Source organism: Squalius cephalus (genome assembly GCF_949319135.1).
Source record: "Squalius cephalus genome assembly, chromosome: 7".
NCBI classification, from domain to species: domain Eukaryota; kingdom Metazoa; phylum Chordata; class Actinopteri; order Cypriniformes; family Leuciscidae; genus Squalius; species Squalius cephalus.
The window spans coordinates 47,829,841-47,846,836 of record NC_137128.1 but is presented as its reverse complement, the minus strand read 5'-3'; the positions used below and the strand labels follow the sequence as shown (position 1 = coordinate 47,846,836).

The window sequence follows — 16,996 nt, the reverse complement described above, 5'->3', positions numbered from 1 at the left end:
TAACGCACATGAACACCTGATGAACCATCACAACTAACGCACATGAATACCTGATGCACCACCACACCTAACGCACATGAACACCTGATGCACCACCACACCTAACGCACATGAACACCTGATGCACCACCACACCTAACGCACATGAACACCTGATGCACCATCACACCTGACACACCTGAACACCTGATGCACTATCACACCTGACACACATGAACACCTGATGCACTATCACACCTGACACACATGAACACCTGATGCACTATCACACCTGACACACATGAACACCTGATGCACTATCACACCTGACACACATGAACACCTGATGCACCATCACACCTGACACACCTGAACACCTGATGCACTATCACACCTGACACACATGAACACCTGATGCACCATCACACCTGATGCACTATCACAACTAATGCACCTGAACACCTGATGCACCATCACACCTGACACACCGGAACACCTGATGCACTATCACACCAAACGCACATGAACACCTGATGCACCATCACACCTAACGCACATGAACACCTGATGCACCATCACACCTAATGCACCTGAACACCTGATGCACCATCACACCTGACACACACATGAACACCTGATGCACCATCACACCTGACACACCTGAACACCTGATGCACTATCACACCTGACACACCTGAACACCTGATGCACTATCACACCTAACGCACACATGAACACCTGATGCACCATCACACCTAACGCACATGAACACCTGATGCACCATCACACCTAACGCACACATGAACACCTGATGCACCATCACACCTAACGCACATGAACACCTGATGCACCATCACACCTGACACACCTGAACACCTGATGCACTATCACACCTGACACACATGAACACCTGATGCACTATCACACCTAACGCACACATGAACACCTGATGCACCATCACACCTGACACACCTGAACACCTGATGCACTATCACACCTGACACACCTGAACACCTGATGCACTATCACACCTGACACACCTTAACACCTTATGCACTATCACACCTAACGCACCTGAACACCTTATGCACTATCACACCTAACGCACATGAACACCTGATGAACCATCACAACTAACGCACATGAATACCTGATGCACCACCACACCTAACGCACATGAACACCTGATGCACCACCACACCTAACGCACATGAACACCTGATGCACCACCACACCTAACGCACATGAACACCTGATGCACCATCACACCTGATGCACTATCACACCTGACACACTTGAACACCTGATGCACTATCACAACTAATGCACCTGAACACCTGATGCACCATCACACCTGACACACCGGAACACTTGATGCACTATCACACCAAACGCACATGAACACCTGATGCACCATCACACCTAACGCACATGAACACCTGATGCACCATCACACCTAATGCACCTGAACACCTGATGCACCATCACACCTGACACACACATGAACACCTGATGCACCATCACACCTGACACACCTGAACACCTGATGCACTATCACACCTGACACACCTGAACACCTGATGCACTATCACACCTAACGCACACATGAACACCTGATGCACCATCACACCTAACGCACATGAACACCTGATGTACCATCACACCTGACACACCTGAACACCTGATGCACTATCACACCTGACACACCTGAACACCTGATGCACTATCACACCTGACACACCTGAACACCTGATGCACTATCACACCTAACGCACATGAACACCTGATGCACCATCACACCTAACGCACACATGAACACCTGATGCACCATCACACCTAACGCACATGAACACCTGATGCACCATCACACCTAACGCACATGAACACCTGATGCACCATCACACCTAACGCACACATGAACACCTGATGCACCATCACACCTAACGCACATGAACACCTGATGCACCATCACACCTGACACACCTGAACACCTGATGCACTATCACACCTGACACACATGAACACCTGATGCACTATCACACCTAACGCACACATGAACACCTGATGCACCATCACACCTAACGCACATGAACACCTGATGCACCATCACACCTAACGCACATGAACACCTGATGCACCATCACACCTGACACACACATGAACACCTGATGCACTATCACACCTGACACACCGGAACACCTGGTGCACTATCACACCTAACGCACATGAACACCTGATGCACCATCACACCTAACGCACATGAACACCTGATGCACCATCACACCTAACGCACATGAACACCTGATGCACCATCACACCTAACGCACATGAACACCTGATGCACCATCACACCTAACGCACATGAACACCTGATGCACCATCACACCTGACACACACATGAACACCTGATGCACCATCACACCTGACACACCTGATGAACCATCACACCTGACACACCTGATGCACCATCACACCTGACACACACATGAACACCTGATGCACCATCACACCTGACACACATGAACACCTGATGCACCATCACACCTGACACACACATGAACACCTGATGCACCATCACACCTGACACACATGAACACCTGATGCACCATCACACCTGACACACACATGAACACCTGATGCACCATCACACCTGACACACCTGAACACCTGACGCACCATCACACCTGACACACACATGAACACCTGATGCACCATCACACCTAACGCACATGAACACCTGATGCACCATCACACCTGACACACAAATGAACACCTGATGCACCATCACACCTGACACACCTGATGAACCATCACACCTGACACACATGAACATCTGGCGCACTATCTCAACCAACGCACCTGAACACCTGATGCACCATCACACCTAACGCACATGAACACCTGATGCACCATCACACCTGACACACCTGAACACCTGATGCACCATCACACCTGACACACACATGAACACCTGACGCACCATCACACCTGACACACCTGAACACCTGATGCACTATCACACCTAACGCACCTGATGAACCATCACACCTGACACACATGAACATCTGGCGCACTATCTCAACCAACGCACATGAACACCTGATGCACCATCACACCTAACGCACATGAACACCTGATGAACCATCACAACTAACGCACATGAACACCTGACGCACCACATATTTAAATGACACTGTTTTACATATTGATTTGAAATTGTTTCTTTGAGTTAACTTAATATCCAGTAACATTACTGATCTGATTCTAACTGCACTGGAGCTGAACCAAGCTGATGATGACATCACTGCTTTATAGTTTTGAACTCGTTCCATAATTGATTCACTTTATAATTTACAGTTATTGAACCCAGCAGAATAATCAACTGATTTCAATTGAATAATGACTGTTTACTATTGTCTTTTTTGAGCTGCTTTACAGCTGAATTGAACTCTGTTTAAACAGGAAAATAATTTTTTGCATCATTGTTTCTGTTATTTTCTATTTATAAAGCTGTTCTGAAACCATCTGTACTGTATAAAGTGCTATAGAAATAAAGCTGACTTGACTTTTGTGTTTGTGTTGCGAATCATTAAAGGCTTCTTTGTCAGCACAATAAAGCAGCATCATGAAAACATCTCTGATTCCTGACTTTAACATGAAATCCTGATTGTCACTTCACTTTACACGGTTGTACAATATTTATAATGAATTAAATAAAAGAATAATAAATAACAAATTTAAATAAGTTTAGTCTGTATATTTACCCTGCCTCAAACCACAACAAACTCGGAACAAATCCAGAGAGCACTTTATTCAGTTGTGTGTGTGTGACATTAAATTCCAAACACTTATCTCTCTAAAACACTAACATATTTAAAATGTCGTTTATGGTACAGCATAGGAACCCAGTGACTTCATACATGCCAGACGAGTTGTTCATACATTCCGTTTCCATCAGCTGACTGAGTTTCACCAAATGAATGATAGGGAATGTAGTACCGCAGAGTCGCAACGCCACAACCTGATACGAGCGTGCGCGTGTTTATAGACTACATTTCCCACAAGTCTTTGCGCGACAAGCCTTTCCGGTCGACGTAATGGCGCTCTTAACGGATGTCAAGTGTAATTGTAGTTCTTTGCGCGGCTCACGCTGTGGTCTAACAGCGCATACGGACTACGATACCCAGTATTCCAAGCGGCAGTGGTAAACAGAGCTGTCAAACAACATCATCGACGCCATTTCGACAACAGCCTTAAAATGGCAGCAAAATGCAGAGCGATGATCGCTCCTCACTAAATAAGAAGCGACGCGATCGCGAATTCAAACGCGTTTTAACGGACTTTCGCGCCGAGAAGATGGACATCAGCACGGCGGTGTTTAACGCGGCGAGAGACGGAAAACTGAAACTCATCCAGAAGTTGCTGAGCAACAAGAGCGCGGAGGAGCTAGAGGCTCTGGCGGAGGAGAAGACGCAGGGCGGCACGCCACTGCTCATCGCGGCGCGCTACGGGCATCTTGAGGTTGTGGAGTACCTGCTGGAGCACTGCAGGGCCGGCGTGGAGATCGGGGGATCTGTTAACTTCGACGGCGAGACGATCGAGGGCGCACCGCCGCTGTGGGCCGCCTCGGCCGCCGGGCATCTGCCGGTGGTGAAGACTTTACTGTGTCACGGGGCCTCCGTCAACAACACCACCCTCACCAACTCCACCCCGCTGCGGGCCGCCTGCTTCGATGGGCACCTGGACATCGTGCGCTACCTGGTGGAGCACCACGCCGACATGGAGGTGGCGAACCGGCACGGGCACACTTGCCTGATGATCTCCTGCTACAAGGGCCACCGAGACATCGCTAAGTTCCTCCTGGAGCGCGGAGCCGACGTCAACCGCAAGAGCGTGAAGGGCAACACGGCTCTGCACGACTGCGCCGAGTCCGGGAGCCTGGAGATCATGAAGATGCTCCTGAAGTGCGAGGCGCGCATGGAGCGGGACGGCTACGGGATGACTCCGCTGCTCGCCGCTAGCGTCACCGGACACACCAACATCGTGGAGTATCTGGTGCACCAGCCGCGGCCGAGCAGGGAGGAGCGCATCGACGCGCTGGAGCTCCTCGGAGCCACGTTCGTGGACAAGAAGCGCGATCTGCTGGGCGCGATGCGCTACTGGCGGAGAGCGATGGAGCTGCGGACGGCGGGCGAGAAGGCAGGCGGCTACTTGGCAAAACCGGCTCCGGGGCCGCCTGTGCCGGCGTACGAGTGTGCGCGCGAGGTTAGCACGGCGGATGAGCTGGAGGCGCTAATCACTGATCCGGATGAGATGCGAATGCAAGCACTGCTAATCCGCGAGCGCATCCTCGGGCCGTCGCACCCGGACACCTCCTACTACATCCGCTACCGCGGCGCCGTCTACGCCGACTCGGGGAACTTCCAGCGCTGCATTAGCCTGTGGAAGTACGCGTTAGACATGCAGCAGAGCAACCTGGACCCGCTTAGCCCGATGACGGCTAGCAGCTTCCTCTCGTTCGCCGAGCTCTTCTCCTTCGTGCTGCAGGATCGTGCAAAAGGCACGCTGTGCACCCGCGTCACCTTCCAGGACCTGATGGGCGTGCTAGGGAAGAGCGTGCGTGAGGTGGAGCGTGCCGTAGCGCAGCGCGACAGTCCGCCGGAGGCGCCGCAGTTCACCAAAGCGCTGTCCATCATCCTACACCTGCTGTTCCTGCTGGAGAAGCTGGACTGCGCGCCGGAGCAGGAGCACCTCAAGCGGCAGACCGTGTACCGGCTGCTAAAGCTAAACCCTCGCGCGCGGAGCGGCTACACACCTCTGCACATGGCCGTGGACAAGGACACCACGTCAGTGGGGCGCTACCCTGTCGGCCGCTTCCCGTCGCTAGCCGTGGCTAGCCTGCTACTAGAGTGCGGGGCGGACGTCGACTCGCGTGACTGTGAGAACAACACGCCACTACACGTATCCGCTGCTAACGGCTGCCCTGAGATCATGGCGGCGCTAATCCGAGCCGGCGCTCACTTCGACGCCACCAACGCGCAGCACAAGACGGCGTACGAGCTGCTGGACGAGCAGAGCAGCGGACGACATGCGCTACACCCGTTGAGCTACGTCACGCTACAGTGCCTAGCCGCGCGAGCCATCGAGAAACACAGACTTCCCTACAAAGGGCTGATCTCAGAGGAGATGGAGGCGTTCATCGAGCTGCACTGACACACACGCTACTACGCACGCCATCCATGCAATAATCCTGGTGTTAGCGCTGGGACGAGCCGCGGACACCTGCCCTGGTCTCTGATTGGTTGCTATTCTTTGATTGACAGGGCTTAATGGGTCCGATGCAAATTAACATGCAAATGCAAAACGTTTTCTATCAGACTCCATTAATGTCATAACGTGTTCTTCTTCCCGTCGGTGATCCTGAAGGACTCGGTGCCAAAACTAGCCTTACGTCATCATCTTTTCTAACGTGTGATTTTAATGTTTTTATTGAATGACTGGCACAGTGTTTTCTTTCATCTGGGGAGTGACTGTAATATATTTAACTCTGCACTTTATCCTTCAGCTGTTTATGAATTGCTGGCGTTACATTGATATCTATGCAGTTTATGAGCGGAGGAGCGCTTGGAGTGACAGAACGGGTGGTCTAGTGTTTCTCTCTGCAGGGTTTCGTGGAAAAGCTTCATATGCATCGTAGTCTTATTCTGATTGCCTTTAAGTTTATTTCTTCTCGGTAAGGTTTGGAATGGCTGTTTTTGTGTCGCTGTAAATGCCTCCCAAATGAAAGCACTTTGAAAATGTTTAACACTTTGTTTAAAACCAGAGACTTCAGAAACTGCAACTGATTTGGTTAATTTAAGACGGTTTACTACAAGACTAAAGGTGTGTGGTGATGCCGGAATAAAACTCAAGTGTCCCATCAAGGTTTTCCTTTTCACAGTCTCATATTTTAATATCCTGCGATGTTTCTGTCTCTGAATATCTCATGTTTTCATATTACGCTGATTTACTGTTATTTCTACAGGTCATGGGTCCGATGCGAATCAAACTCCACTATTGTCATGTTCAGTTTTTCAGTTTGTCTCATGAAAACACGTTAAGTTCACTAAACCAAAAAACTGTCAAGAAAATTACATTTAAGTAGTGTTAGGGTCTTTTTTTTAAATTAAAACTGTAGTCAGCATTTGAAGTGGATCAAAGTTGTCCTAAGACAAGAACGGGTATCGTTCAAAGTTCATGTACAGTACCAGTCTAAAGTTTGGAAACATTACTATTTTTAATGTTTTTGAAAGAAGTCTCTTATGCTCATCAAGCCTGCAGTTAAAAAAACAAAACAAAAAAAAACAGTAATATTATGAAATATTATTACAATTTAAAATAATGGTTCTCTTTTTTAATATACTTTAAAATGTAATTTATTTTTGTGATGCAAAGCTGAATTTTCATCAGCAAGTACTCCAGTCTTTGGTGTCTTATGATCGTTCAGAAATCATTCTAATATGATGATTTATGATCAATGTTGGAAACAGTTGTGCTGCTTAATATTTTTTTATAACCTGAGATACTTTTTTCAGGATTATTTGATGAATAAAAAGTTAAAAAGAACTGTATTTATTTAGAATAGAAATCTTTTGTAACAATATACACTACCGTTCAAAAGTTTGGGAACAATAACTATTTTTTTTTAAGAAATTAGTACTTTAATTCAACAAGGATGCGTTAAATTGATAAAAGGTGATGGTAACGATTTATATTGTTAGAAATGTTTTTATTTTGAATAAATGCTGTTTTTATGAATAAATGCTGTTAACGTTTTACTCATCAATGAATCCTGAAAAAAGTATTCCAAAAAAATATATTAAACAGCACAACTGTTTCCATCATTGATAATAACTGAGTATCAAATCATCATATTAGAATGATTTCTGAAGGATCATACGACACCAAAGACTGGAGTACTTGCTGATGAAAATTCAGCTTTGCATCACAAAAATAAATTACATTTTAAAGTATATTAAAAAAGAGAACCATTATTTTAAATTGTAATAATATTTCATAATATTACTGTTTTTGTTTTGTTTTGTTTTTTTAACTGCAGGCTTGATGAGCATAAGAGACTTCTTTCAAAAACATTAAAAATAGTAATGTTTCCAAACTTTTGACTGGTACTGTATAACTTTGATGAAAGGTTTTGATCCACTTCAAATGTTGAATACTGTATTTTTAATTAGCTTTATTTTTTTAGTTTTTGTGTACATTTTAGTTAAACTTTTAGTAATTTTGTTATGTGCTTTTGTCATTTTATTAGTTTTTCACTAATAGTTAATAGTTTTTAAGTATTTCATAAATAAGGTTTAGTTTATTTTGCTATTCATGTTTACTTATTCTTATTTCAGTTTTAGTTTTAGTGAATTTGATTCATTTCCAGTTAATAATTGTATTGCTTTTTTCAAGTTATTGTCAAGGCAAGATCTCACTGTTTTCAACTAATGTTTATTTCATTTTATTTTAGCTTTATTTAAATTAACCATAATGTTAAATGTTTTTTATTAGTTTTAGTTAACAATAATAACCCTTTTCCACTTTAAGAATCAAATGTTCATCATATCTCAGCAGCAACAGGAAAACAACAATCAGAAAAATAAAAGATGGCTTTTAAAAGTAAATTATAATTGTAGTAAGTACGCATCATGATATTCGTGTTTTTAATTTATTCAGATTTTGACTGACAGGAGGATTCTCATCACTGCATTACAGGACAAAGGCTTCATTTTCTTAATGCCAAATTGCTAATTTAGTCCCAGTTTTAATACTTTGTGATATTGATTCTGGGGTGAAGTGATATTTAACAGACACAGCTTCTAAAGCTGGAAACTCGGGCAACAAAGGTTAGTATTGTTTTATTTTGCCATTTTTTGAGGAAATGTTGCCGTTCTGCCGTTAAAGGCTCGTTTTCTCTCTGATTGCTGATAGAATCGTGTCAGATTCACACACAGCGTTTCCATGTACAGTAGTCAACATCTGAAGTGGATCAAAACCTTTCATCAAAGTTATACATGCATATTGAACAATACCCGTTCTTGTCTCAGGACAACTTTGATCCACTTTAAATGTTGACTACTGTATTTGAACATGTGGCCCAGTGTAATTCTATTGTTTTGTCCACTAAAAGTCTCTAATTTGTCTATAATTCTCGTTATTTGATGGTAATAATGTCTTGTTTTATTTTCTCTCCAGTTGTTAGTGGAAGGCCGGTCATGTATTCTCCAGAAACCCGATCCACTGATAGAAATAGCCGTGAGTCTCGGGTCTATTTCAGGGTCCCGGTCCCGTAAGCGGATCCGTCAGATCGGGTCAGTCTTTACACACACACACACACACACTGATGTCAATGACCGCTTTCTGTGGAAGTGTGCCTGTGAACCTGGAACAGATGATGAGCCATCATATATATCAACATATGATGTGTGTTTAAAACCCTTCACACTGTTGTTCTACTGCATTAAACAACAGAGAGTTTCATTTCACTGTCTGAAAAAATGTGAATGGTGAAACTGTTTAAAATATTATTCTTAAACCCTTGATAACTGCAAAAAACAATCATTCATGTACATATTCACAGGCTTCAGTCATTCTTTCTGTGGTTCTACATCTGATCGCTGATGTTTCTCTTCATTCTCGATTGCAGAACGAACTCCGATCCAGACGGATCTTCAGATGAAAGGTTGGCATGATCTTCATGCACTGTAGAAATGAGTTTTACAAGGTGTAAATAAAACAAGTACTGGAGTTTACACTGAAAAACTGTTTTCTACTTCAAATGTTCTTGTTAAATTCATTGTGTTACTTGTGATTATTCATGAAATCTGCGTTTATACATGTGATCTCCAGTTAACTACCCATGTGATCTGGTAATCCAGCAGGTTAGTTAATGTTAGTTAAGCGGGTTAGTCAATGTTAGTTAATGTAAGTTAAGGTTAGTTGAGTGGGTTAGTTAATGTTAGTTAAGCTGGCTAGTTAAAGGTTGTATCAGTGATTTCAGGCCCCAAAAAAAAAATCATCACATTCATCTAACCTTTCCTAACGATCCGCTAGCTGCCCGCCCCATAAGCATGCCGTCAAAAAACCGCGTCTCTGTAGGCAGCCTAGGCTCTGAGATCTGCACACAAAAACAGTTGGTTTCACCACCACTCAAAACCAAAACAAATAGTGTTCCAACCAATCACCGACAGGGGGAGGGTGCTGTGAGGTTTTGTGCTCGTGCACGGCTGCACGCGAAGTCGGAGTTGAAGAAGAAGCTGGCTCTAAACCTCACAACACCCTCCCCTGTCACCCTCCAACTGTTTTTGTGTGCAGATCTCAGAGCCTAGGCTGCCTACAGAGACGCGGTTTTTTGACGGCATGCTTATGGGGCGGGCAGCTAGCGGATCGTTAGGAAAGATTAGATGAATGTGATGATTTTTTTTGGGCCTGAAATCACTGATACAACCTTTAATGTTAGTAAAGCGGGTTAGTTAATGTGAGTTAAGCTGGTTAGTAAAGCGGGTTAGTTAATGTGAGTTAAGCTGGTTAGTTAAGGTTAGTAAAGCGGGTTAGTTAATGTTAGTTAAGCTGGTTAGTAAAGCGGGTTAGTTAATGTGAGTTAAGCTGGTTAGTAAAGCGGGTTAGTTAATGTGAGTTAAGCTGGTTAGTAAAGCGGGTTAGTTAATGTTAGTAAAGCGGGTTAGTTAATGTGAGTTAAGCTGGGGTGCGTTTCCCGAAAGCATCGTTGGCCAACTATGGTCGCAAGTTCCGTCGTTACCAATAGAGTTCAATGGACATTGCGATGAACTTACGACCATAGTTGGCCAACGATGCTTTCGGGAAACGCACCCCTGGTTAGTAAAGCGGGTTAGTTAATGTGAGTTAAGCTGGTTAGTTAATGTTAGTAAAGCGGGTTAGTTAATGGGAGTTAAGCGGGTTAGTTAATGTTAGTAAAGTGGGTTAGTTAATGTGAGTTAAGCTGGTTAGTAAAGCGGGTTAGTTAATGTTAGTTAAGCTGGTTAGTTAATGTTAGTAAAGCGGGTTAGTTAATGTTAGTTAAGCTGGTTAGTTAATGTTAGTTAAGCGGGTTAGTCAATGTTAGTTAATGTAAGTTAAGGTTAGTTGAGTGGGTTAGTTAATGTTAGTTAAGCTGGCTAGTTAAAGGTTGTATCAGTGATTTCAGGCCCCAAAAAAAAAATCATCACATTCATCTAACCTTTCCTAACGATCCGCTAGCTGCCCGCCCCATAAGCATGCCGTCAAAAAAACGCGTCTCTGTAGGCAGCCTAGGCTCTGAGATCTGCACACAAAAACAGTTGGTTTCACCACCACTCAAAACCAAAACAAATAGTGTTCCAACCAATCACCGACAGGGGGAGGGTGCTGTGAGGTTTTGTGCTCGTGCACGGCTGCACGCGAAGTCGGAGTTGAAGAAGAAGCTGGCTCTAAACCTCACAACACCCTCCCCTGTCACCCTCCAACTGTTTTTGTGTGCAGATCTCAGAGCCTAGGCTGCCTACAGAGACGCGGTTTTTTGACGGCATGCTTATGGGGCGGGCAGCTAGCGGATCGTTAGGAAAGATTAGATGAATGTGATGATTTTTTTTGGGCCTGAAATCACTGATACAACCTTTAATGTTAGTAAAGCGGGTTAGTTAATGTGAGTTAAGCTGGTTAGTAAAGCGGGTTAGTTAATGTGAGTTAAGCTGGTTAGTTAAGGTTAGTAAAGCGGGTTAGTTAATGTTAGTTAAGCTGGTTAGTAAAGCGGGTTAGTAAAGCGGGTTAGTTAATGTGAGTTAAGCTGGTTAGTAAAGCGGGTTAGTTAATGTTAGTAAAGCGGGTTAGTTAATGTGAGTTAAGCTGGGGTGCGTTTCCCGAAAGCATCGTTGGCCAACTATGGTCGCAAGTTCCGTCGTTACCAATAGAGTTCAATGGACATTGCGATGAACTTACGACCATAGTTGGCCAACGATGCTTTCGGGAAACGCACCCCTGGTTAGTAAAGCGGGTTAGTTAATGTGAGTTAAGCTGGTTAGTTAATGTTAGTAAAGCGGGTTAGTTAATGGGAGTTAAGCGGGTTAGTTAATGTTAGTAAAGTGGGTTAGTTAATGTGAGTTAAGCTGGTTAGTAAAGCGGGTTAGTTAATGTTAGTTAAGCTGGTTAGTTAATGTTAGTAAAGCGGGTTAGTTAATGTTAGTTAAGCTGGTTAGTTAATGTTAGTAAAGCGGGTTAGGTAATGGGAGTTAAGCTGGTTAGTTAAGGTTAGTAAAGCGGGTTAGTTAATGTTAGTTAAGCTGGTTAGTTAATGTTAGTAAAGCGGGTTAGTTAATGGGAGTTAAGCTGCCATAGTTAATGGGAGTTAACTCCCATGAACTAAAGCGGGTTAGTTCATGGGAGTTAAGCTGGTTAGTTAAGGTTAGTAAAGCGGGTTAGTTAATGTTAGTTAAGCTGGTTAGTTAATGTTAGTAAAGCGGGTTAGTTAATGGGAGTTAAGCTGGTTAGTTAAGGTTAGTAAAGCGGGTTAGTTAATGTTAGTTAAGCTGGTTAGTTAATGTTGAGTGGGTTAGTTAATATTAGTAAAGCGGGTTAGTTAATGTTAGTAAAGCGGGTTAGTTAATGTTAGTAAAGCGGGTTAGTTAATGTGAGTTAAGCTGGTTAGTTAATGTTAGGCATGATGGGGGTTGTGCTTCTGTAATTACTGATAACGTCACTGTATATTCTGTAGTAAAGCTGCATTAGCCAGTATCTCAGTCACTCGAAAAAATATTTAGCCCTAAATTTAAGATTTATGTATTTAAATTGTATTTCAAATTTCCATGCATTTGGGTTACACGGTTTGAACATATACTAATAAACTTAATGCATTGCATATTTATCAGTCATGCATAAATGAAACGAGTCAGATTTCTGTAAAAGTACTGATAAACTGAATGTGTTTTAAATATAACAAGTTTATATATTTATCATTAATAAATCCATTTTGTGTCAATCACATACATTTTAACTGATTGAATAATGCTTGTTTCACAGTTAGCCCTGAACAAGTTTGTTTTACAATGAGTAGATTTATGCTGATTTTAAGCAATATGAATAGATGCATTTTGAAAATATGATTATCAGATGCAAACCATGATTTTTGAGTGAAGAACTCTGACCATTTTGGATAGCTGTGGAACAAACAATATTCAGTTATTAGAAATGTACGTGATTGAAACAAAAGTTGGATTTATCATAAATGTATAAACCTGGTCATTGTGAATTTAAAAGGCATTCAGTTTATTAGTACTAATACAGAAGTCTTGCCTGTTTCTTGACACATGCATCACATGCACTTGTGTTAAAACTGTGTAATCCAAATGCATGGAAATGTTATATTCAGTTGAAATGTATAAATGTTGAACTAGTGACCCTCAAATCGGGTAATAACACAATAGAGCCCATTATGACATCAGGCCCCAGCTCGAGTGACGTCACGCGCGTGTCCGCCAGCAGAGGGCGCGCGCCTGCAGGAGCAGCGGGTCTATTGTGTGATTCTGAGGTGAAATAGAGCTTTTGTTATTTGTGTTCATCTCTGAGAAATCATCTCCAAGCTCAAATCCAGTGTAAGAAATCAACTTCTTTATTATTACGACCTGACATTTGCTGCAAGTTACACATATTTTCTAACTTTGAACACAATATCGCGTCGATCGTCCACGAGAATAGAGCAGAACATGTTTTAAACCGTTTTTACTGTTATTTAACATTTAACACACACACACACACACACATATATATGTTATAATTCCCTATGTTTAAATATCCAGGTCAATTTGTCACAAAATCATGCTTTTCTAATTCATATTTATGACATGGCAGCATAAAGAAATGATGATATTCTAAATCGAAAAGTCAGTCATGGAGAGAGCTTTGTTGTTTGTGTTCAATATCTGTGTTCATCTCTGAGAAATGATCTCAAGCTCAAATACACATTTTTCTAACTTTAAACACAATAACGTGTTGTCCACGAGAATAGAGCAGAACATGTTTTAAACAGTGTTTACTGCTATTTAACACTGAACAGGCTATATGTTATAATTCTGTGTTTAAAAAGCTGGGTCGTTTTTGTCAATTTGTCACAAAATCATGCTTTTCTAAATCATAGTTAAATTATGACATAGACTAGGCTCCTCAATCGAAAAGTCAGTCGTGGCATAAAGTCTAATTCTAACTTTGTATGTCATCATTAAGATTTGCATGCTATTTTTCCTCATGATGTGCTGATTATGAGGTAAAAGCGTTATTATTTTCTTCATGAGGAAGATCATCTTCATCTGAGACGCTCCATTGTTTCTGCAGGAGTCCGGGCGGCCGTGCACGCGCTCTCCGTGACGTCACCGCTGCGAGGAGGGCGCGCGCACGAGCAGGAGGAGGAGGAAGGTACCGAGGAGGAGAGGCTGGTGCCCGCGAGCATCGATGACATCAACGAGCTGAAGATCCTGCGAGGCTTCTGGGAATGGAGATCCGTGTTTCTGCTGATAACGGAATATGAGGCTCGAGTCTCGATGCGCGCCACCTTCCCGCAGGTAAACGCGCGTGACTGGCGAATGCGTGAGAGTGAAGTGTGCGGGATCTGCTGAGCGAGAGATACAGGAGTATACGAGGAGCACCCGGAGGAGCACTGGGCTCGGCTGCTGGTTAGTCTGGGTTCGGCTCGGGGCTGGTACTGTGCGGGTGTGTGTGGAATATTGCTCATTAAAGTGAATATCGTGGTTATTCTCTGGTTTGGCTCGTGCGGATCCAGACGCGTTTGCGCCTTTGTTCGGGTTTCGCCTTGCTCTCTCTCTCTCCTGGTCCACATTTGAAACACTGAGAGGAAAAGCAGTGAATCCCGTGGGAAGGAGGAGAATGGAAGCGAGATCTGTGTTTTCTGGGCGATGATGAGAGAACCTGCGATATTGGCAGATCTATATATGAAGGAAAATTACTGAGGGACTCCTGCTAACAAAGCCTGTGCGCGCGCACTGAAATATTACATTATTATTGTCTGGTTGATACATAAAATAAATAGCACTGATGATCAAAATATTTCCGGCACAAAGAATATCATGTCTACTGTTGTTAAATTGCACTGACGCTGCTCTTGAAGTCAGTTTTAATGAGCTTTTGTAAAAAATTACTGAATTGAACTCTAAAAATTATTATTATTATTATTATTATTATTATTTATTGTTAGTTATCATTTGCAGAAGGAAAAGAAAAAAGCACAATAATGTGTGGGCGGTTGCCAGGGTGTTGCTAAGGTGTAGTTCTGAGTGTTTTTGTAGTGCTTCTAGAGATGATTCTGGTTCTGATCCACAGCAGGCTTCTCATCATGATCTCAGCTGTGTCTCAATGATATAAACCGCTGTTTAAGTCAAGTCACCTTCATTTATATAGCGCTTGTAACAATATAGATTGTTTACCCACTTTCTGTTCGTCATTTCAAGCAGCGTCGGGTATGATATGACTGTATTCGGTATTAACCCTTTGAGACTGAGAAATGAAATTCTTATGTTTATTTAAATGCACAGAAAATACAGTCAAAATCATTGTGGTTTCTAAAGTGTGTAGAACAATATCAAAATAACTATTTTTATAACCTTTATCAAGAGAAAAGGTGTACAGTGTCTGTTTTTAAATAGATGAATCGCTTTAGAAACACTGAAAGTGTTTTCACAGTTTTCACATGGTGGACAATAAAACAGGTGAACAAATCCCACAGAAGCACATTGAATAATTTCTGGTCTGTAAGAAACCACCTAGAGCACCTTAGCAACACCCTAACAACCACTCAGAGCACCTTACCAACACCCTGACAACCACCCAGAACACCTTACCAACACCCTGACAACCACTCAGAGCACCTTACCAACACCCTGACAACCACTCAGAGCACCTTACCAACACCCTGACAACCACCCAGAACACCTTACCAACACCCTGACAACCACCCAGAACACCTTACCAACACCCTGACAACCACTCAGAGCACCTTACCAACACCCTGACAACCACTCAGAGCACCTTACCAACACCCTGACAACCACTCAGAGCACCATGGCATTGTGCTGTTTTTTCTTCAGAAAATGGATGGAAAAAAGGCTTAATATTGCATGTACAATATTGTGATAGATACTGAACGTTGCTTGCAGCACAGCTTTCTTTTTATCAACAGCTCATTAGAGAGCAGCTGTGCGCACAGAAATACATGCATTGGTGCGGTTTAATAACAGTAGAAATGATATTGTTTGTGCTCATATCACTGTATTAAACCTCAGTGATCATCCTTCTGTAATCTCTCATGTCCAGTCAGACGCACTAAGGAAATGGTTGTAATTCTCCTGGTCCACAGCTCATGTTTTCATCTTCTGCTGCAACATTTCAGTGGTTTTATGATCCAAACGTATTTTACTTTATTTTAATGCTCACATGTGCAGGCGGTGTTTAATCTTTCTAAGATGCTATGTGTGTGTGTGTGTGTGTGTGTGTGAAGGCTCTAGTGAAGGTTTAAGTAGGTTACAGCTCTCGCCTGCGGTGGTTAGTATCTCTCAGGCTGATAACACAACCTGACTGTCCTGCTAACATGTTCTGTGCTTGAGCTGTGAGACAGGTGAGTGGTGAGACAGGATAATGGTGAGACAACAGTGAGACAGGTCAGTGGTGAGACAGGTGAGTGGTGAGACAGTTCTGCAGTGAGACAAGTCAGCGGTGAGACAAGATAATGGTGAGACAGGTTAATAGTGAGACCGGTGAGTTTTGAGACAGAATAATGGTGAGACAGGTGAGTGGTGAGACAGGTCAGCAGTGAGACAGGTTAATGGTGAGACAGGTCTGCAGTGAGACAGGTCAGCGGTGAGACAAGATAATGGTGAGACAGGTTAATAGTGAGACCGGTGAGTTTTGAGACAGAATAATGGTGAGACAGGTGAGTGGTGAGACAGGTCAGCAGTGAGACAGGTTAATGGTGAGACAG

The 16,996-nt window shown here is 43.3% G+C and overlaps 2 protein-coding genes across 4 annotated transcripts in view; both read left to right on the top strand.

Annotated features, from left to right (window-relative positions):
• Positions 1 to 4,125: 4,125 nt before the first annotated feature.
• Positions 4,126 to 6,903, top strand: fem1a (fem-1 homolog a). Its single transcript, XM_079875909.1, has one exon. The coding sequence runs from the start codon at positions 4,249 to 4,251 to the stop codon at positions 6,190 to 6,192; it is 1,944 nt and encodes a 647-aa protein (XP_079732035.1). The 5' UTR covers positions 4,126 to 4,248; the 3' UTR covers positions 6,193 to 6,903.
• Positions 6,904 to 14,340: 7,437 nt separating this feature from the next.
• The window catches only part of LOC307161988 (receptor-type tyrosine-protein phosphatase S-like), a 156,163-nt gene continuing 153,507 nt past the window's right edge, over positions 14,341 to 16,996 (top strand). For all 3 annotated transcript variants that reach the window (XM_079877007.1, XM_079877006.1, XM_079877005.1), the window contains exon 1: positions 14,341 to 14,567. The gene's annotated coding sequence lies outside the window, so the exon portion shown is untranslated. The remainder of the gene's footprint in view (positions 14,568 to 16,996) is intronic.

Bases quoted from the DNA above. Each gene is read 5' to 3' on its own strand.
- fem1a (XM_079875909.1), top strand. From the start codon at position 4,249: ATGCAGAGCGATGATCGCTCCTCACTAAATAAGAAGCGACGCGATCGC.